General features: G+C 40.2%; 2 protein-coding genes across 4 annotated transcripts; both read left to right on the plus strand.

The window, feature by feature from the left end:
* Positions 1–3,030: 3,030 nt before the first annotated feature.
* On the plus strand, positions 3,031–10,143 carry pmela (premelanosome protein a). 2 transcript variants are annotated; one of them, XM_041034170.1, is made up of 13 exons: positions 3,031–3,146; positions 4,754–4,849; positions 4,948–5,094; positions 5,346–5,480; positions 6,556–6,717; positions 6,817–7,101; positions 7,221–7,625; positions 8,064–8,159; positions 8,251–8,415; positions 8,537–8,639; positions 8,907–9,112; positions 9,208–9,298; positions 9,583–10,143. In XM_041034170.1, the coding sequence occupies exons 1-13, from the start codon at positions 3,089–3,091 to the stop codon at positions 9,734–9,736; spliced, it is 2,103 nt and encodes a 700-aa protein (XP_040890104.1). In that variant the 5' UTR covers positions 3,031–3,088; the 3' UTR covers positions 9,737–10,143. The 2 variants fall into 2 exon arrangements, with proteins under 2 accessions (XP_040890104.1, XP_040890103.1); XM_041034169.1 differs by having other exon boundaries at positions 7,221–8,159.
* A 5,112-nt stretch (positions 10,144–15,255) lies between these two features.
* On the plus strand, positions 15,256–20,814 carry prph (peripherin). Of its 2 annotated transcripts, XM_041034250.1 has the most exons (9): positions 15,256–15,856; positions 17,705–17,765; positions 18,402–18,497; positions 18,986–19,150; positions 19,240–19,365; positions 19,479–19,699; positions 20,140–20,192; positions 20,443–20,516; positions 20,671–20,814. In XM_041034250.1, the coding sequence occupies exons 1-9, from the start codon at positions 15,315–15,317 to the stop codon at positions 20,749–20,751; spliced, it is 1,419 nt and encodes a 472-aa protein (XP_040890184.1). In that variant the 5' UTR covers positions 15,256–15,314; the 3' UTR covers positions 20,752–20,814. The 2 variants fall into 2 exon arrangements, with proteins under 2 accessions (XP_040890184.1, XP_040890186.1); XM_041034252.1 differs by lacking the exon at positions 20,443–20,516 and having other exon boundaries at positions 15,272–15,856.
* The last annotated feature ends 1,081 nt before the right edge of the window (positions 20,815–21,895 follow it).

A 21,895-nucleotide genomic window follows, 5' to 3' on the forward strand; every position in this document is an offset into this window, starting at 1 on the left:
GTGTGTGGTGAGGAGGGTCTATACTGGTAAAACCATATTGATCTAAAAGATGGACCAGGCTTTGTCATGAGGCATTAGGTGTCCTCTGAAACAGCCTCTGTTGATCTGTCTAGACATGGGGGCATTCATACCAATACTGAACATGATCACCAGAGGCTTGACATGTCTCCACCCAGCAGATGTATATGTGAAGTGATGTCTCTGTCCACCACAGAGAAATTATTTCTCGTTTATATATGAGTTTAAAGATGGCAGTGTACATGTTGGTTTCTTTGAGTTGCTCATTTTATGTAATTTGCAGAGACTATTTCTGGAAGTGATGCATGTCAGATTTCTTTATGGCCACTAGCACACATCCAAAAGAGTTCATTACCCACAGATTTGGAATAATCAATGTGGACATTGTTAATCAGGAAAAATGCACCTTTTTAAGAAGATTTACACCAGAAATTTATCCTGATGAAATTCTGTGTTTGACTGCATGACTGAAAGTTCTCTGTTGTTCCATTTCAGATAAACAACAAACACAATGAATTAGGATCACTGGCCAAAAAGAGGGCAGTTTGTTTAAGCCTTGTGAATACATTGAATTACTGCCATACTTGCTGTGTTCATGAACTGATTTGGCCGTCTGGCCTGAACTTCAACTGGCTTTTTACAAACCAGATGGTCTTATTGATCTGTCTTTTGGTCAATTACAAAACACAACCCCAATTTTCTGTGAGTTAGTGTTAGAAAAGAGAAAGCTTTTGTGAGTGTGTGTGAACACCAGGCCAGGGAAAGGCTATGGGGTTATGTGTTTATATAATTAATTAATAATTATATAAAAGAAAACTACCTTGTTTTCAAATGCAGTAAATCTGTGCAGTACATTGTAAAAAAAAACATCCAAGAATTTCCCTAGAAAGTTAGCAGCTGTAAAAATCCTAGATTTTCGATTATTTCCCACAACTTCCCCTGTCTTAAATACAGCTCTCTGAATTTCACGTTAATTCCAGAAATTCAGCGAACCATGGGAACAATGCTACTAAGATACTATACGTTGGAGACTAATGAGGAAAGAAACTAATGTTGACTATTTGTGGTATGTTAAGTCAGGTGCTCTGTGGGCCGGATTTATTTCCTCCTGAACTCTGCTGTTAGCACATGAGGGGTCACATGTAGTGCAGCTTCTACAGTCTCACAGGCATGAGACAACGTCAGAGGAAAAACCACCAATCACTGTGATAACAGAGCTCATAATGACTCTGTCTTTATTAGAATGAAGATCTTTGTTTTTTTTTCAAGTAAAATATAAATACTTAATCATCTCTTTTCTGTACACATTTTCCAAGTTGCTATTTGTTAAGCTTTAAATTTGCTCATAGACGTTAACCATGCAAATGCACAGTGGTAGCTGGAATAAAACAAGGAAAAAACAGGAAACAAAAAGAAAAAAATTAAAAATAAAATAAACAGAGAGCTCAAAGGTCAGTAAATAATAAAAGCTGTTATAAAACATCTGTTCTTTCTTAGTTATTTGTCTTTTATCACTTAAATATAAATATTTTGCCCTTCAATAAAAAAAACATGGCATTTTTCACCAGAATCATTTTTCTAATGCACATTTTTTGCATTTTGAACAAATTAGGATTATAGTATTAGCATAAACTTCCTGACCAAGAATGCTCAATCCTGTCTCCTTGACAGCAAATGCTTTTATATTATGATGCTTTTGATGCTGTAACACAGTGCAAACATGTATAATGTTTTAGACAAATGTCATATGGGCCTCCGACATTACTCTGCTTCAATATAAAGTAACTGATTGAAGGATTGCCTACTATGTTTTACATAACAAACTTAAAGTTTGCTTTTCTATTGTCCTGTTTTATAGCACATAGTGATTAGACTCAGGCTATTGGAATAACATAAATAATTAAATGGGCTGTACCAGTGATATCTTGTTTCAGGATTTAGTCACATTATTTGCTTCATGTTCCTTGAAGATGCTACACGTGGGATGCTTTGTTATGTGACTCGTATCTGCTGAGAGGACACAGTAAATGAGAGGAAGAGGAAAAAAAACAATTGTTTAAATTGATGCAAAGTGTTTCTCTCCAATAATGGGATATTTTCTGAGAGAAAATTGGTTTTAGTTTTTCAATCACTTCCAGAATCAATCAACTCATTTCTCTCAGTGTGTTCTCGTCCTCATCTGGGTGAAACTTTGGATTATTAAAGAGGATCTGTGTCATAAAGTGAGCACGGGTGTGTCTGCGTTGCTGCAGGCACTGATTCTTAGAGCTGCAGCAGCCTGAGGTGGACAGCAGGATACGGAGGAATGGCTGAGGAAATAAAAGGATGCCATTGATTTGAGATCCACACACTCATCTTGTGACGCCCATGCACACATACTGTAGCTGTAAGGTCATGCATCAAACACAGGCATGACTCGAGCTTTGCTCACAGTTCTCACCACTCTCCATCTTAAACCAGGTACAACATTTGCATTTATACAGTGCAGAAAGCATCCATTGATTTTCCAATAATGCATTTAGAAAATACTGTCCTACTTGAGGGATGTCTGTTAGTTTGTGCTCACTTGAATTATTTACATGCACTTGATCTACTTTTTTCTCTATTAGATTACTGTACAATTTCCTGAGCACTTTATTGTGGATATTATATTTACTGTATGACATGTGGCATCAGAATCAGAGACAATGGAAAATTGCCTTAAATGTGGCTCACAAAAAAAAAACCCAAAAATATTGCACACATGAAGTAAAAACATTATTAGCTCTGATGCGAACATAAAATTAATATATATATATAATAGAGAAATAAGATTTATAAGATAATAATGTCAAATGCTATGAGTGAAAACAACTGTTCTGTAGTTTACAAAACAGTACTGACATCTGTTTCTTAAAGGAGGCGGTGCCAGTTTTACAGACTCACAATGATGTCAGAGGTGAGAAGAAATTTTTATGGTAATTCAGGTCCGAGGCCCTCTTAAAGAGAGTGAGGAGATATTTCTGAATTCTCTCTGGCAGTTGTGTTTCGGGTTCAGGTCTGCTGGGTGAGGATCAGGAACAGAAACAGAATGAGGACTCTGGCACTGGTGCTGCTGGCTCTGGCTTTTACATCAGCCAGTTCAATAAGTGAGTACATCTGAAGTTATTGACAACCAGTTTCTGTTCAGGCATATGGTTTCATGTTTTTTCCTTTTGTAAAATTTGATCAGTTCTTCTTCACATTGCATTCCGAAAAGAAAAACCCAAAAACTTTTCAGTGCACTTTTTTCATGAGAAATCAACCTGTAGAACTTTTTTTCTCAGTGCAGCTACACTGAACTGCATTTTAAAATCAAACTTCAGCCAAACTTCAAGAGGATAAAGTGGAATTATCTCAACCCAGTGGCTGTTTTTCTCTTTTATTTGAGTAAAAGTTTGAAAGCTGAAAATAAGTCTAAATTATTTATCAAGGTAGAGTTTGTTTGTTTTTTTTTTTTTGCTGTGTGTGACCAACACCAAGGACTCATTTTAATCACCGTGTCTAATCTAAATCAACAAATTTATGCTTCCCATTAATTACAAGCTCATGTCTGAATCTTTGAGTTGTTAGTACTTCTTTGTTTGGACAACAAATTGCGCTAATTTTTCGCTTGTTTCATGCTGACACACTCCACACTCTGTTAAACAGAGGGAAGATGTACAAACTTTTACATGGCAATTTTACGCCATCACAGTATTTTTCATGCCAATTTTCCGATGTATGTGCTTTAATTTCAGTCTCTGTTCTGTAATATTTTCTCTTCATATTTGGAAATTTGAAAATGATTAGTAATGTTTCAGTTTTACTTTTAAAAAGATCCCTTAGTGTCATTTTCTCTCTCTCTCTCACACACACACACACACACTTTTACTTCTTATGTCTTTCTTACGTCTTTGTGAGGACACTCATTGACATAATGCATTCTCTAGCCCTTACACTAGTCTTAACCATCCGAACTGAATGCCTAACCCTAACCTTTACCCTAACTCTAACCAAAACCCAATTCTAACTTGACCCAAGTCTTAACCCTCACACAGCCCTTAATTTGTAAGGACTGACCAAAATGTCCTCACTTTCCCAAAATGTCCTCACTTTGTAAGGTCTATGCTTTTTTTGGTCCCCACAAAGGTACACTCAAACACACACACACACACACACACACACACACACACACACACACACACACACACACACACACACACACACACACACACACACACACACACACACACACACACACACACATCACAAGCTGAGAAAAAAGCCAGTCAGCCAGAGTCTGGGATCTCTCCTTCCTCTTACTGGGATTACTGATGTTGCTGCTCAGCTGATGGTCACATGAAAGGGATTGAGGGGGATTGGAGGTCGTGTGACTCCCACCGCCAAGAGCCCCGACACTCCTCAACCTCCCCTCCCCTCAACACCACAGATATGGAGCTGCTCTCATTTACATAAGAATCTCTATCATTAAGTTTGAAACCTGCTTAATTATCATGTAGAAGTTGTCTTTGTTTTTTTTGTTTTTTTCAAAGCAAACAGCTCTTGTGAAATATGTATTTCACCTAATCTGACACACCCAGCCAAGGCATGGGTTTTAAAGATCAAACAGCTTAAAAATTTTTGCTTCACTGGAAACTCTCTGTAATGTTGTTGTTAGTTTGTGAAAAAAATATTAGTTGCATGATGCAGATTCTGTTTGTAATGTTTCTCTCAGAGCCGAGAAGTCAGTTCACACGTTACCGCTCATGGAACTCACGGATGTATCCCGTGTGGAAAGATGGAGACCCAAGATTCAGAAACTGCTGGTTTGGTGAGCTTCTCCTCACTTTATTTTAAAGACAGAAATGTTCCTGTTTCTCTCTGTCAGTTTATCTAAAGATGGTAAATTCGGTGTAATCTTCTTTCCAGGTGGTGAAGTAACTTTTGATCTCAAAAATGATGCACCCACTCTGACTGGAGCAAGAGCAACCTTCACTATTAATCTAAATTTCCCACCAAATCAGACAGTGCTCCCGGACGGGCAGGTGGTCTGGGCACGCAACTGCACCATCAACGGTAAGACAACTTTTCCAGCATCAACACTAGGGGGAGGGGAGGGACCACTGGTTACTGTACAACCTTATTTTTAAATTCATTTTTTGGTTTTGAATATTCATTTTAATGAAATAGTTAAATAGTTCAGTATAAAGAATGAAAGATAATTTATTATTATTTTATTTCTCTTGTGGTGCCTCATGTTAAAGTGCAGTGCTCTTTTCACGTCTTTTTTTTTTTTATCTGTGACTGTGTTTTTTTTTCTTTTTCAGGACAACAGTTTCAGGAGGGTCAGGCTGTGTATCCTGACCAGGGCACTGCACAGACGGGACTTTTCCCTGACGGCACACCGTTCACCAGGACTCAGAACAAGAAACCTCACTATGTGTTTGTGTGGAAGACGTGGGGTAAAGATTTTGGAATTACTTGCCCATTTGAAACTGAAGTAATTTTATTTTTTGAAAAAGTGAGTGATGAGAAAACAGAGAACTAATCTTCCAAAGCAATCAGGGATTGTAAAACTATCAATGGAAAGTTTCTCCTCTGGGCCTTTGAAATTAAAGTTTAACATTTGCCCCAGGCCATGAAACAAACAAAACCTGCTTCTTTGTCCTAAAGATGATCTGTGATCATCCCTGGCATTTAATATTTGGAATGAAGAGTCTCAAGACAGTAACACAAAATACATGTTGGATTTAAATTGTGCTGTTAACTCAAGATAATGATCTTTTTAACTTAAAATGTGAATACTTATTAATACTTAATTGTGAATAATTATGTGGATTAAACATTAAATTAGTGGCAATTTTGCTAGCACAGTGGCCCCAGTTTGCCATGTTTATTCTAGTTTAACAGTCTTACCTGCAAGCCTGGATTACCAGCCAGGCAAAGCAGGGAACTACCTGGGGCTACAGTCCATCAGGGGCCTCCAAGACCCTCCAAAACCCTATATTCATTGTTTGAAGGTCCACAGTAATTTAATCAACTATAAATGACTATGTTTGTGCCTTTTGGTGGATAACGCATTATGAGCCTTGTGCGAAGATTTAAAGGGTGCAAATTAATATATTTTTATATTTTATATTTATGTTCAGCCAAATTACCACAAACAAAACATGGGCCCTGTGGGCTAACCCATCCATTCTTGCCTGTGTTTGTAAACAAGCCATGAAGAAAACGATTCAGATTAATATGCTTTTATGACAATAGCAGAGATCCCAACCAGCTAAGGAGAAGCAAACCTGTACTACATTTATCTAAATTTAAAAATATTATTCCATGACGAAGACTTTTTTTTTTAAATCAAAAGTTTGTTCCTCACTCACAACAAATTAAAGAGTTTTTTTGTCCACCATCACAAAAGCATGTCATGAACTCTTTGATGAAACTGACATCTGGAGTGTCTAAAAAATGCATGAATTAACTGAATTGTGCGTTGATTATCAGTCTACTGTAAATAATCCCACTGTTGATGTATTCCAGGGCGTTATTGGCAGGTGGCAGATGGACCGTCATCCTCCCTCTCCATTGGTACAGACAATGTCCCCCTGGGCTCCTACAACATGGAGGTTGTCATCTATCACTGCCGTGGCAAAGACAAGTTCATCCCTCTCGGCTATGCTTCCTCGGTCTTCACCATCACAGGTAACACATCCAGCAACTCCCAACCCAACTTGAGGAAAATGATTCTGCAATATTTCTATTTCTTTAACACTCTGTGTTTCTTTTTCACTCTGTTATCAGACCAGGTTCCCTTCACCATATCACTTGCCCAAGTCAATGATGTAAACCAGGACGACCAGAACTTCATCCAGAACCGAGCCATTGCTTTCAGTGTCAAGCTCCACGATCCCAGCCAGTACCTCCAAAACGCTGACATCAGCTTCAGCTGGGACTTTGGCGACAGCTCTGGGACTCTGTTCTCCAGAGAGCGCACTGTCACGCACACATACCTCAGTGTCGGGTCCTTCAAACCTCAGGTGGTCCTCATGGCAAGCATCCCCAATGGCTGTGGAAACCCCACTGCTGGTGAGATTTTTTACTAATCATCTGGGATTTTTAACTTTTTAATCTATTATATAAATGCTTTTTAATGCTAATGATTTGATGTCAGAATTAAATTTTGTTGTTCTTAACTTTTCTTTCAGTGGTTCCTCTCGATGCCTCTGCCGTCCCAGCAGTAGTTGTGATAGACTCCACCGCTGCAGCTGTCCCAGCAGCACCAGCTGAGGGAGGAGATGCAATTGCTTTGGATGTTCCTGCTTCTGATGCCACTCCACTTGCTGCTTCTGTGCAGCCAGCTGACGCAGCCGCAAATACAGAAGATGGAGAAGCAGGCGCAGAGGCAGTAGAGGTTGCCTCAGTGGCACCTGCAGCAGTTGATGCTGCTGTTGTTCCGGAGGAACAAGATCCCGCCAACACTGATGCCGCTGCTGCAGATGAAACCGCAGTGGTGACAGATGCAGCTGGAGAAAATGTGCCTGTGATTGATGCTGCTGCTTCAGTTGCCCCTGCTGCAGAGGGAGAAGAAGTTGCAGATGAAGCTGCTGCAGGTATCACTGTTGCTCCTGTGGCAGAAGAAGCTGTAGAGCAAGAAGCTGATGTTGTGACTACTGATGCTGCTGATGCTGCTGTCGTTGATGCTGCTGCTGCTGATGCCGCTGCTGCTGATGCTGCTGTCGTTGATGGTGCAGCTGCTGATGCCGCTGCTGCTGATGCCGCTGTCGTTGATGCTGCAGCTGCTGATGCCGCTGCTGCTGATGCCGCTGTCGTTGATGCTGCAGCTGCTGATGCCGCAGCTGCTGATGCCGCTGTCGTTGATGCCACTGCTGCTGATGCTGCTGTCGTTGATGCCGCTGCTGCTGATGCTGCTGTCGTTGATGCCGCTGCTGTTGATGCTGCAGCTGCTGATGCCACTGCAGAAGTTGTGCAAGCTGAAACAGAAGCCCCTGCTGATAACGCTGTCGCCCCTGCTGCCACTGAAATCGCAGCTGTAGAAGAGGCAGCACCAGTTGACGCTGTAGCTGATACTGAGGCTGAAGTACTGGAAACTGAGAATGAAGTTGCAGCTACTGCAGCTGCTGCAGGTGAGCATCTACTGTGAAGCTAAACTAAGTATGCACAAAATAAAATGAAAAGTTCTTGTAATGACAGTATTATGAAAAACTTTTTTTCCAGCAGGTGAAGAAGAGGCTGCTCCAGCTGAAGGTGAAGTTCAAGTTGAAGTGGAAACAGATCCAGCACAAGTTGCCCTTGTTGTGGCTAAAAGACAAGCACCTGAGCTGACAGCTGATTGCATGGTCTACCGTTATGGCTCCCTCTCCACCTCTGTAGATGTTGTCCGTAAGTGAACATGTTTTTTTTTGTTACAGTGGCAGATTAGACCGTAACTGATATGCTTTAATTGAAACAGCACAGTTTAACAGAGTTAAAATCTCCCTTTTTTCATCTTTCAAACCTGCAGAGGGTATTGAAAGTGTGGAGATTGTACAGATGTCCAGTGTTGTGTCAATGTCTACTGAGTTGGATCAAAATGCTGTGGACCTCACCATTACCTGTCAGGGAAGGTGAGTGGAAACATTATTTGGTATTTAAACAAGCTAGCTGAAGGTTAGTTAGTTGTTGCTGTGGTTGTTAATTTAACTCAGTTTGAAATTACACCGTTCAAACATTTTCTTCTCATTTAAACTTGCATCACATCACTGATGATGTTGATACAATAACCACAATGTTGTGCTGCAACTATTTGACAAATGTAAGCATTGATAAAAGTCAAAACTGCTGGCCTGGAAATGGAAATAACATCTCTCATTCTCAACTATCCCAACCCTCAGTCTACCAAGTGAGGTCTGCACAGTCATTTCAGATGCTGACTGTATCACACCAGTAGAAACTGTGTGTAATGCAGCCACACCCTCTCCGGACTGTCAGATGATCCTTCGCCAGTTTTTCAATGACTCCGGAGTATTTTGCATCAATGTCTCTTTGACCAATGATGTCAGTCTTGCTGTGGCGAGTGCAAGAGTCAGTGTAACAGTAGGTGAGTAAAAGAAAAACTAATTAAAAGCCACTAAAAATGACTTAATCTATAGGGTTTTTTTCTATCTCAATTCATACAATGTGCTTCCATTGCAGCCTCTGGAGGATCCCCAGCTGGGACTGCCGCCACAGTCCTGGGTGTCATGGTTCTCGCCTGTGTCGTGTGTTGCATTGGTTTGATGTACAGGTGAGTACCTAATTTATGGATCAAACTGAATTTGGGGCCAAAATGACTGAAAAAAAGGAAAAATAAGTCACTGAAAATTGCAATGAACAAAACCGTATAATGAAAAATAAGTTGCAAGCAAAGGTACTGTAATTAATTTCCTATTTAATTTTTTATGATTTTGTTTCTTGTTGACAGACATTTGACCTATTTAATGCCACATGCACGCATGCATTTCACTAGGAAAAACTGCACATTTAGTGAAATCAACTCACCTGTGTCACCTGTTCCATGTGTTTAAACAGACGGTTCAAGCAATACCAGCCGCTGAGAGAAGACCATGCTGTGAGTAACGGAGGCAGCTCAGGGGTAACATCAGTGCCTTTGTTGTTGTGGAACTTGCTGAGCCGACAGTCACCCGGAGAAAGTCGCCCGCTGCTTCAGGGGAGGATTGTGTGAATATCATCAGCAAATCATGCACTAAATATCCACACCATCCACTAACATGTCGGCTTTATACACATAATACTCTGTCTGTAATAAAGTTTTAACTCCCAGTCAATGTATTAAACCAGAAGTGAACCAAGTTAAGTGAACCAGCCCCTCGTACAACAACATTTGTAAGAATAGAAAGAATAGAGAGGAGTCGGGTGTGTAATAAAAATGTTGACATATTTTTAGAGGAAAACTATATTTATATTGACCTATAGTATTTTTTGGCACTGATAGTTTATAGAAGCCATAACTTATTCTCTTATTTGTGGCCTACTTATACTAAACCAATTGGAAAATCAATGTTAACACATTTCTGTTCAATTTCATGTAATTTAATTCTCGTACACCACAGAACATTATCATGTTTGATACCCTGAAACGAATAAAATGGAACTTTACCATCATCATGTGTTTCCTGTCTCGCCTGTGCATTAATTTCTAGTAATCGGACCGTATAATGGATGCAGGTGTTTTCAGTTCTTAATTAATGTGCTGGTATTAAACTTTAAGCAAAGAAACAGTGACGTTTAGTTCAATGAATGGAGCTGATGCTATTTGTGTAGCCCATGAAAACGCTGATAAATAGCTTCTCAATTAGAATCGCACAAATTAAATTTCAAAAGTCCAAACTGATTAATGGTAGGAAGGAAGCAAGGACATCAGAAACAACGACAGACTTCATCAGCTTTTAACTTCTTAATTATGGCAGTTAAAGAAAAACTTGACTAAATACAACAGTAAAATGTTTTTTCAAATACATTACACATTTTCAAGGAGCCATAGTTAGCTCAATGAGCCATTAGATTGAGATGTAGACGTGAAATTAGACAAAACACCAGCATGTAACATTCAGAAATCATATCCAATGCATAATATACAGTACAGTTCTAAAACCAGAAAAACAGATGCCTTGTTTGCTCAACAGCAAACTACAATTTAATAAAAATATGTGAAACTATATTGAGACAGAGAGATGTGGTCTGAAAGTGGTGTGGCTATAGACACACTGCCGCTGCGTGTGCTAAAAGATTATTACCATCATGCTCTGCCCAGTTAAAATGATTTACTATTTGCAGAGTACCTTCATGCATCGAGCTGACAAAGAGCTGCTCATACTAACATGAACATCATATGACACACTGCAGTGCAGGAAAAAAGGCTGACGTCACTGCAGCAAAATTGTTAATGGAAGAAGCTATGGCCTGGCCTACGCGCCAGGAACAAAGATGTGGACTGGGTAAATAAGGAAAGATGCCTCTTGATAAGATGGTCAGCATACATGAGCCAGAGGCAAAAGTGAAAGCTATTTTTGTGAAGGTTGTTTTATTAATATCTGTTTTTACTAATTTTAAAACATGTAAAAATGTATGTATGTATAAAAATGGCGGTAGTGTGGAAAAAAAGTCATCCAGTTCTTTGCACAGCAAAATATACGATAAGATCCATACTGTGCACCTTTCACAACAAAACTTCAGGATTTCAGAAGGATGTAAGTACTGGAATGGTTTTCTTCACACATAGACCACTCCACAATATCATGTCTCCCCCTCCTTACTTACATACAAAAGTAGTCCAAATGAATATCCTTTTACACTGCAGTGCTCCATTAGAGTAATTACCAAACACAGCCGTTAATCATCCTTGACTATTAACATGTCTCTTGGTCACAAAGACCAAGTGCTGCTCAGCCATCTCCGCTCACTCCGGACGTGCTCTGAAGCCAAGACAGAACCCAACAGCTCCGCTGGGAGGCCATCATTTTTCACAGATGATCTCTATCTCGGTCCTGACAGCACTCCCGGATCTTACCCCGCAGCCCTGCAGCTTTTTATAGGTCACAGCATCCTCAACATTTATCCCAGTAAAAGCAAACCAGAAGCACCACCAGCTGAAGTGTCACCTAACTCCAGCTAAAGATTGTTTTGTTTTATCAGATAACTAGGCCTTCTTAAGACTTTTGACTCAACTCTGGGTTGTGAAACTAGAGATGAGTCAGTGAGTTGACACCACCCAAGCAGCTACATGGCTCTGATTGATTTGAACGACACTTTATTGCTCACCACTCCCTAGCAACAGATCTGAAAGTGATGCAATTTCCTTCATCTGTCCTCCACACGGCAGAAACTTACCACAGTCAAGGATGTAGTGATAACTCTCACTGCAGCCCACAGTCAACATAGAGTATATTTTCCAGTGTACCCTGTCACATCTTGCCCGAATGGATCTTCTATTTCTTTCTCTTACATTGGTAATAACATCATATGTATCACATCATATTGTACCTCAAGCCAATGACTTTAATCAAACACACTTTTTTTGTCAGATTTAGTGAATATCTCCTCGTGGTCCACTAGCTGTCTGTTCTGTGTGTCTGCTACCATTGTAAAATGAGGTGTGGTCACCAAAGAGCATCTGAAAACCCATCCACCTATCCTGAGTGGCAGGCTTTGTCCAATAATTTTTGCACCTTTCAGAAACTGACAGTCTGACACTGATTCTCACTTTACACTGTGATTTACCAACTGTGTGGAAGTGAGAAAGTAAAGTGGGTTTGAGCGTCTCTCGAAAGCCTTTTTCATTGTTCACACCCGCAAGAAAATTAAGTTCAACTGTTCAGCTTCATTTTCCTATATAAATTAAATTCTAGCCCCACATGTTTATACCCATTTTCCCATATAGATATCTAAATGCCTGTTTAGATCTGAAACATGACACACATACTATGAGTTCAATATGTGGAAATGGGAACAGATATTCTAGCCTGTCACTGTCGAAGAAGCATAATTGAATTTATGGCCCCTACGGGAATTCTCAAAGAACTAGAAGGATCAATTGCTAATGGTGACATCTGGCTGTGGGTTAGTATTACTGATACAGTCCAGTCAAAAATCACTGAGTCGTATGTTTTTTTTGCAGATGCCTGATATAAATACTGTTAATTAGGGTGCAGATATCCAGACATTGTCTTAATGCTGATATGATACCGTGACAGAGGCGGGTTGGAGAAGGATCTGGCAAAATAATAGAAAGTGAGCAGTGCTCTGAGGAGAGAGCGTGAGACATAGGGTAAGACAAAGGGGAAGGGGGAGGAGAGGAGAGAGTTACTGACCATAAAGCAGGTTGATTAGATTACAGAGCAAAGACCAACATGGACCATTTATTATACAGAGAGCCAGATCTCGGCAATAGCAGCCATGTAGTCCTAGAAAGAGGAAAACCATGTGTGGAAGTGAGTCTTTATGTATGGCAGACTGAAAAAGAGATCATTACATTTTTACTACAGTGTGTATCAGATGATCCATTAAGAAGAGGAAACCCCAAATTAAATTTCATTCGAGAAAAGTGTAGAGTACAGGTTAGAAGAAAAGCTGCTGACTGATGTGTAACAGTGTGCATGTGTTTGAAAGAGAAAAAAATATGACACAATATGTTACGTTCAGTTGTGTGTTGCATTAGATATAAGAAAGCAAAATGGACAGGATTTAAGGTACCAAGCATTACAGGGGACACAAAGAGAAGACAGTGCCACACCCAGCAGACACACAGCATGCTCAGACTTACGTCAGCTTTATACTCAATCGGTAGCCTGTCTCCAGACCTCAATTAAAATGACTACAGACATTACACACACCCACACACACCCACACAATTGTCTTTCTATACTAGTGAAGATTTTCACTAGCATAATGCATTCCTCAGCCTGTTACTCTAACCTTAACTATAGCAACCAAATACCTAACTCCGGCTCTTACCCTAACTCTAACCTAAATCTAATTCTAACCTTAACCTTAAAACCAAGTCCGTCAAACAGCCCTTTGAAGCACACAGACACAACAATTATTTGCAGGAAGACTAGAAGGGGCTGCCTCAAAGAATATATCTTACATTAATGTCAGATTTTTACCCAAGAACTGATGCCATTATACGTTCTTGTATATGCAACAATCTTCCAACAATAGAAAATGTTGAACCTTTTATATAAACATAGAATAGTTTTTATGGATTTTGCTAAACTCTTGTTATGCCATCTTGGGAAACAGCTTACAGCTTCCCTCAGGGATTTCCGAATCAATATTGTGGGGCATAACAACTTCTAAGTTGCTAGTCCTTATGCTTCTTCCACTCACACGACATCTTTGTCTACAACTTTAGCTTATTTCTTTCTTGTACAGTCTTTTTATGTTGCTTTGTTTTGGTATATATCTTGCCTTAGTGCCTTTTTATGTCTTATCCAGAGCTCTTTGAATTATGTTGTTGTTGAAAGGTACAAAGAAATAAACCTGCTTTCCCTCTAAAGGGACATTCGATAATTCACTGATGACAGTTTTAAAGCAGAATGTGGTTTGTCCCTGGTCAGATCAATTTTGACTGACGGCTGAAAGAAACTATGGCACCATAATACACAATACATTTTCTGAGACATTTTGTTTTAAAGTTTGGTATTGTGAATGTTGAAGAGAATAAGCATAAAGCATTAACTGCGCTTATAGGCTGGCTGCATGCTGCAACAGCTCATTAAATGACTGCTTTGAAAGTCACATCAAACTCAAAACATTGAAAGAATTTTAATGATTATGTCTTCCTAAAGATCGGTGCAGGGTAAGTCACTGAGTTCATGGAGCTGCAATAATGACACTATTCACTATCCTGTGACCTCTCTCATTTTTAAGTTCTTACTCAGACTATACATTACCTGTGCCAAAAACCCATTGTTCATAAAAAACATCTATAGTTATTTGGCAACTCATACTCTGACAAAGATTACTGGATCTTGAGCATTTGAAAAGCATAGAATAACTGCAGAGTCATGGCTCTGCCCCAGACGCCCAGAATATCAATAAAGTATTCCATTACTGTAAAAGGAGAGAGAGACAGAGAGGAGGGGGGACAAATGGAAGGGGGAAAAAAGAATCAAATCAATGTAGCCATGTGATTCTATTTAGGCTACAATTTCACATTTTCTTATTGGAAACCAGGTAACAGAATCCTTGACACACATATTTGATAGTGAAGTTAAGAGCATTAAAAGTACAAGCAAGAGTAAAGTCGTATACAGGAATCATATCGGAGAAACAACAATCAAAACTGCCTGACTGACGAGCACCGGTGCAAAGTGTCAATGTCGCCATAAGTCAGGGATGCGAGGAGCAGTGGGTGTGAGGAGACATCTTTAGTTTTCAAAGCAGTAATGTGGAGGCCAGTTCGGCCTCCTGCCAAATGCTCTGGTTAAAAGGGTGGAACTGTCAAGACAGAGAGTGAGACAGAGCGCCGGTGATAGCATACAGAGAGGCAGACTCTGTCTCTGAGGGGTAGGGAGTGGCCAAAGCCTGTATGCTGATGTGTGATTGAGAAAGGAAGGGTTCATGTGGGTGGGGTGAGGAGAAACGAGGGAGGGAGGAGGCATGAGGATGATGGGAGAGCCAGCTTGAGTGCATAAAAACCCCCAGCAGTCTCCAGTCTGATGTCCTGTTGCTTCAAGAGCATCGCCAAGCCTCCAGCTCTCCACCTTTCCACGGCGACAGAGAACAGAATAAGACCAACCATGAGCCACTCTTCAGTCCATACCTCTACTTCCTACAGGCGCACTTTTGGAAGCCCGCACCCCATCTCCATGTCCTACTCCTCTGTGTCCTCCCATATGCCCTTTTCTGGGGGGCGCTATATGCGTTCAGTGTCACCTGTGGTGACAACCCGTCCCACCACCTTCCACCAACATCGTTCTCGCCCCAGCACTCAGTCCCCTCGCTTCACCTATGAAAAGGTGGACTTCTCCCAGGCTGAAGCCATCAACCAGGAGTTCTTAACCACCCGCAGCAATGAGAAGGCTGAGCTGCAGGAGCTCAATGACCGCTTTGCCAGCTTCATCGAGAAGGTGCGCTACCTGGAGCAGCAGAATTCTGCACTGCAGCAGGAGCTCAACCAGTTCAAGGGCCAGCAGCATGGCCAGCCCAACCGCGCCTCTGAGATGTTTCAGGAGGAGCTGAGGGAGCTGCGGCGCCAGATGGACGCCATCGGCAAGGAGAGGGACCAATACCAGCTGGAGAGGGACAACCTGGCTGAAGACCTAGCCCTGCTCAAGCAAAGGTTGGTAAAAGCATGATGACATTAGAAAGAAAAGTGTAGCATGAAGACATGAGGATCATTTACATGACTTCGACCATTGACTGAGATAGATGCATCCATTGCATGACTGGAATTTGGACTGAGAGAGACAAATAGAGGTAAAGACAAAAAGATAGATGGATTGTGCAAAGGTGATAATGTAAGATATTTTGCTGAATGATGACGAGGGTAAAGAATACAACAGGAATTGTTTGACCTTGCCTCAAGAAAATTACAGAACCATTACAATACATGGAGCTACAGAGAAAGTTGCGTCCTGTCCAAAGCCATACTATCTCAGTTCTTCTCCTGTTGTGGGTTTGTTAGTCACAATACATTAAACCATAGGTGTGGGCTAATGCTCCTACCACCAATGCCACCATCACAGCCTTCGTTGACACAGTTGTAATAAATTGCATACAGTACACTTTAAGCACAGAGGAGGTAAAGAGTCCCTAGGCGTCTACCACTTGAATACAGAAATGATGGCAGTGTAGGGCGTGGCACATCAGCAGATTGGATGCCACACCGCGGTGTTACAATACAGGACATTGCATCAGACTGTTTCCATTTATAAGAGTATATGTTAATTGAATCTCTCTGGGTTGTATTCAACATAAAACTGGAAGGTGACCAACAGATAAATATAGCACGCCGCTTGCTACCGAAGTACATTAGGAAGGTGATGGATGATTTCCTTAAATAACACAAATGTACAGATTTAGAAACACAAAGGGAGATGAGATGGGAAAGGCAGAGGATGGATGGTCCAGACACAGGGTGGGGCCGGCTGAGGAGAGGAGAGGGGAGGGGAGTGAGAGAGGAAATGGGTCCAGAGGAAGAGAGGTTGGATGTCAGGCGTGGTGAGAACAGCGTCAGGAAAAATCAATGTGACTCAGTGACTCCATTAGGTGTGTTTTGAGTGTGCCTCAGTGCTGATGGGATGGTGCCAGAGACCCCATTAGGACAAAAGGGCCCCGTGTACCACAACATGAATTAAAGATGAGGGAGCGGGCCCCGCTGTGTGATGCTTTCCCCACTAATCTACTTTATGTCCAGTCCGGGCATGACTCCTGTCTGACAGGACAGATGGAGCTGGATTCATCTGCACATCCAGACACTGACCACACAGACAGCCCATCAGTCAGAACAAGTTAGCAGAGAATGAGCAAACTCATGTATTGTACAACTGGATGTGATTTTTGATGACTCACTGCAGTAACTCATGAATTTAAACAAAGTTTGCCAAAGCCTTACGATGAGAAATAAGGGCTCAAATTGGATAAAATATCTGTTTTTATTTTAATTTCTTTGCTGATTTTTGCAGGAGAATCAAATGAAATGTTGGCTTATAGAAGCTCAGTGTCTCAATTTGCTAAAATTGATTTCACTCTGTATATTTTATATAACCGCCGTGTAAATGTCACTCCTACTGTCTGTCCTCAACAGTTTTTGTCTCTTCATTGAATACTAGCCAATATTATAACGACCATTTAAAATCTTTAAAAAGAGGGGAAGTGTGTGTACATAACCTTATTGAGTGTATGTAGATGACCTTATTGAACTGTGGGGAAACCACATTAGTTGAAAGAAGCAGCTGCTGATCCCACTGGGCACACTCCCAAAACCCTTTTCACAGGACAGTGAATTAACAAATTGATCCAGAAAGCTTTTTGCCAGCTGATGCCCTGGTGCAACCTTAGACAGAAAGGGTGTTCTTGCTGAAAAAAAAACACACACACACACACACACACAAAAATCAACATGTTCTTCACTTTTTCCTTTTGTATAAAGGAGATATAATATTTTGTCTCGTTCTTTGTCCTCAAGGTTGGATGAAGAAGCCCATAAAAGGGCAGATGCCGAGAGTAACCTGGTTGCCTTCCGCAAGGTAAACACTCAGCTCACTGGACCATGATTACCATATTGATTACAGTGTCCTCAGGCTCGGGTAACAGGTCAGAATGACAGGCTTTGTTCCATCTTCAATGCTTTAATGGTAGTGGCAGATAATATGACAGAGCAGATTTCTTAAATGTCATTGATCCAGACAACTGCACAGGACAAAATTTTTTTCTTTTTTGTTAAGGCACTTTCCCCCTTATTTCAAAAGGTTTTTGTAAGTGAAACAACTATAAATCAAATGTATCTTAGTTGCTGTTGATTGGCATGGCTGTTTATGTCTTGAGTTTGTTGGGTTTTTTTCCTTTAAAAAAAAAGTAACCAAATCATTTTGAATTACTACCTGCAGCTGAATTTTTAAGCATATCTACATAACTCAAAAAAATTCTATGCACTACAGGGAACTTATAATGACATTCCTATTGTCTTAAAATGGAACTCAAATTAATCTGTCAGTCATTTTTTTTTTTTAAATATAATGATCATTTCAAGATACTGAAACGCAATTTCAGTGTTCAAAGTGTAAAAGAAAACTAAGCCTATGATGAGGTATTTTAGCAGTGGATGACATATTGCAATGTTGGCAACATTCAGTAATTTATGTTTGTCTGGTATAAACAACTAGGATGTGGATGATGCCACATTGTCCCGTCTGGAGCTGGAAAGGAAGATTGAGACTCTGATGGATGAGATTGAATTCCTTAAGAAGCTCCACGATGAAGTAAGTGATGCTACCTCCTCTGCACGTCACTATTTTTATAGAAATAAGTAATTTCTTTCAGGAGTCACCTATCATGATATCTTATCCAGTGAACCATAATGCACGTATCTTTATCCCAAGTGAACGACTCCTCAGTGGTCATGATAAACAAGGAGATTCTGTCTGGTTTGCCTGCCATGAACTCATCCCAGGGACTGGCTGACCAATAGTGCAAGAAATGCTGCAGTGATTTTTTTGTAAATGAGAACTAGTAATTTTTTCTGTACCATAGAATAAAATCATTTTACAAACAGTAAGACTTATTGTAGATAGTATGCACTATGACTTCATGCATTTATCTTCATAGCTTTGAAGTTATACTTGGAGAGTAACTAACTAAAAAAGTGTCAGTTTAGATATGACTTGAAAATTTGTGATTTTAACTGTTTTGGGTTATGGGGAATATTTTGACGCTTTTTGCCCTTTTGCGTCTGTTTCTTTATCATCAGGAAATCCAGGACGTGCAAGTGAGTGTCCAGACCCAGCAGCTGAGGATGGAGGTGGACAGCAGCTCCAGACCTGATTTAACTGCTGCTCTGAGGGACATCAGGGCTCAATATGAGACCATTGCCTTAAAGAACATGCAGGAATCCGAGGACTGGTACAAATCCAAGGTAGGTAGACAGATATAACAGGCAGACAGTCACGAAGGAACACACAAACATGCATTCGTTCTCATGGGCTTCATCTTTTGTTCCAACAGTTTGCTGATTTAACTGAGTCTGCAAAACGCAACACTGATGCTCTGAGGCAGGCCAAGCAGGACGCCAATGAGTCCAGGAGGCAGATTCAATCTCTCAACTGTGAAATTGATGCGTTGAAGAACACGGTGAGGCCAAGTGGCACCTGTTGTTTTTCTATATGAATCTATTCTGCAGTATTCCCATGGAGAAAACTATTTCATGTTTGTTATTGTGCTGTATGATCTATTGTGTTTATCAGAATGAGGCTCTGCTGAGGCAGATGCGTGAAATGGAGGACCAGTTTGGCAATGAGACTGCCAACTACCAGGACAATGTGACCAGACTGGAGGACGAGATCCGCCATCTGAAGGAGGAGATGGCTCGCCACCTTCGGGAGTACCAAGATCTCCTCAATGTTAAAATGGCTCTGGACATCGAGATTGCAACATACCGTAAACTGCTGGAGGGGGAGGAGAACAGGTGAGGGAGAACATTCTATGTCTCGGGTCAAGTTATTTATTTATTTATTTATTTGGTAGAAATTTCTATTTTTATCTATTTTGATTTCTCTCTTTTCATTCCATTCATAGTTAGCCCTTTCTGTGTGGAGTTCAAGTTAGTTTCCTTTAGATGATCCAAAACATGTGTGACAGATGGATTGGAGGCTAAATTGCTCATAGATGGAAGGAATGTAAGGAATTCACAAGAAATGTAGAAATGGGATCAATCAGAGACAAACTTCACTGTGTTATTTGTGACTTTTCTCTCATTTCTCTGAAGTTTTCTCTTTAGAGCTGGAAAGTGTTATGTTTGTTCTGTGGTGAGATTTTTAATCTGCACATGTAATAAAGAACCTCGGAGCAAATTCCTTTTTCATAACAGGTTAGTAAATGATATCAATATTCCATATTTCTGTTCAGGATCACTGTCCCCATCTTAAATATTGGTATGAGCAACCACCTTGGAGAGCGAGGTAAGCTATTGTTCTCCTTTTCTCAAATCAAATATAAGATGATAACCATCTCAGGGTTCCCTTTTACTTTACACTTATACATCAAATCAATGTCCAGTAACAGCTGTTGATGTGATTATTAAATGATAAGTCAACCTGTGAAGTCGATCTTTTAAAAAAGTAATTGAGAAAAGGGAAACATTTATTTTGTGGAATGCAAATGTATCTGAATATAAAAATCTCAGTGGCGCTTTAATCTGACTTTTCTTAGACTATGAACATACTCCAGGCAGTGTGACCAAGAAGACTGTGGTGATAAAGACAGTTGAGACTAGAGATGGAGAGGTACAATGATTTATAAAAAAATAAATAAAAAGACATAATGCAAAAATAACTAGTTATTTGCATTATGGAAACTGTGAGGAACATATAAGATATAGTTATTAATAAATATGAAAATGAATTTGAGCTAATCTGACCACTGTTTCTTTCCCATCAGGTGGTGAAGGAATCTAGGAGGGAGACGGAGAGAGATTCAGGCCACACTGATAGGACCGACAAGGACGACAAGGATGAATAGATGAAAATTGATTTAAAAAATGTGAAGGCCAGTGCCATTATAGAAAAAAAAACTTGAAAAACAGAAGAAAAAAATAGAAAAAAAGACAAACTGATCTATATAGTGCTCTTTCCCACTAGTTATGTGTTTATCTGTCTAGCAAAGAGTCTCTCAGTATAGGTGCAATGTTGAATAAACCCCTTTAGACAGCGTCACTTTGGTGCTATTTAAGCCATCCAACTTTTACTCAACACTTGTGTCGTCTGTAGGACTAAGCAGCACCACTTTATTAACGTACCACCTGAGGCCTTGATTTACAGTGCAATCCCGTGGAAATCTTAGATGACCACACATTTGTAGCAGAGTATTAAACTACAGGCTAAAATAGGTAGTTTCAATGCAGGATTTTCGAAATTTGTGTCGTAGATGTGACTTACTAACAAACTTTCTGACACTGCCCTTTGATCAACACACCTCAAAAGACAGACAGAGGATAAATGAACGAACATGTTTGCATTTGTTTTAGAAGCTTTGCTCTCCTCTTATTGTGCAAACCACCAAACCACCAAAGACATGGATCATTAATGAACATGTAACACACAGGAAACGTTGATAGTGAAACCATGACAGTTATTTACTGAAAAGACTTGTGCTGAATGTGCTTTGCAATGCTGTGTGTATCTGGCACGGCTGAAGAAAGAATACAACATGCTAATAAACTTAATTGGAGCAAATCTGTCTCGTCTGTCCACATAACTGCTTGTGAAATTTAATACAGTTACTTTTGTGATAATTGGTGAGCTACTTTTTCCTCTTTTCCGAGTCCAGGTTTTTGCTTCATACACCACATTTACTTTTATTTGTTCAAGAGCATTCTCTGTTTGTGAAGGGATTTTAGCATCAAGTCGCTAAGAATCAGTGGCATGCACAGACACTTTGAGGGATAGGGGACAAATACAAAACAGAGCACCTCACTTTGGTCTAAAGCGACCTGAAAGGACAGTTGTTATTATATTGTTGCATTCTGACCTATGTGGGAAACACTTTTTCCATTCAACGTTATTGAGGCCCTATTAAGTCCTCTTTCAACACAAAGGTTAAAACCTGTACCCTTCTTTTAACCCACAACTACCATGGCATGGGTGTGTGGCCTGTGCAAACACTA

The sequence above is a fragment of the Toxotes jaculatrix genome, chromosome 3 (assembly GCF_017976425.1).
Source record: "Toxotes jaculatrix isolate fToxJac2 chromosome 3, fToxJac2.pri, whole genome shotgun sequence".
Taxonomy (NCBI): Eukaryota; Metazoa; Chordata; class Actinopteri; family Toxotidae; genus Toxotes; species Toxotes jaculatrix.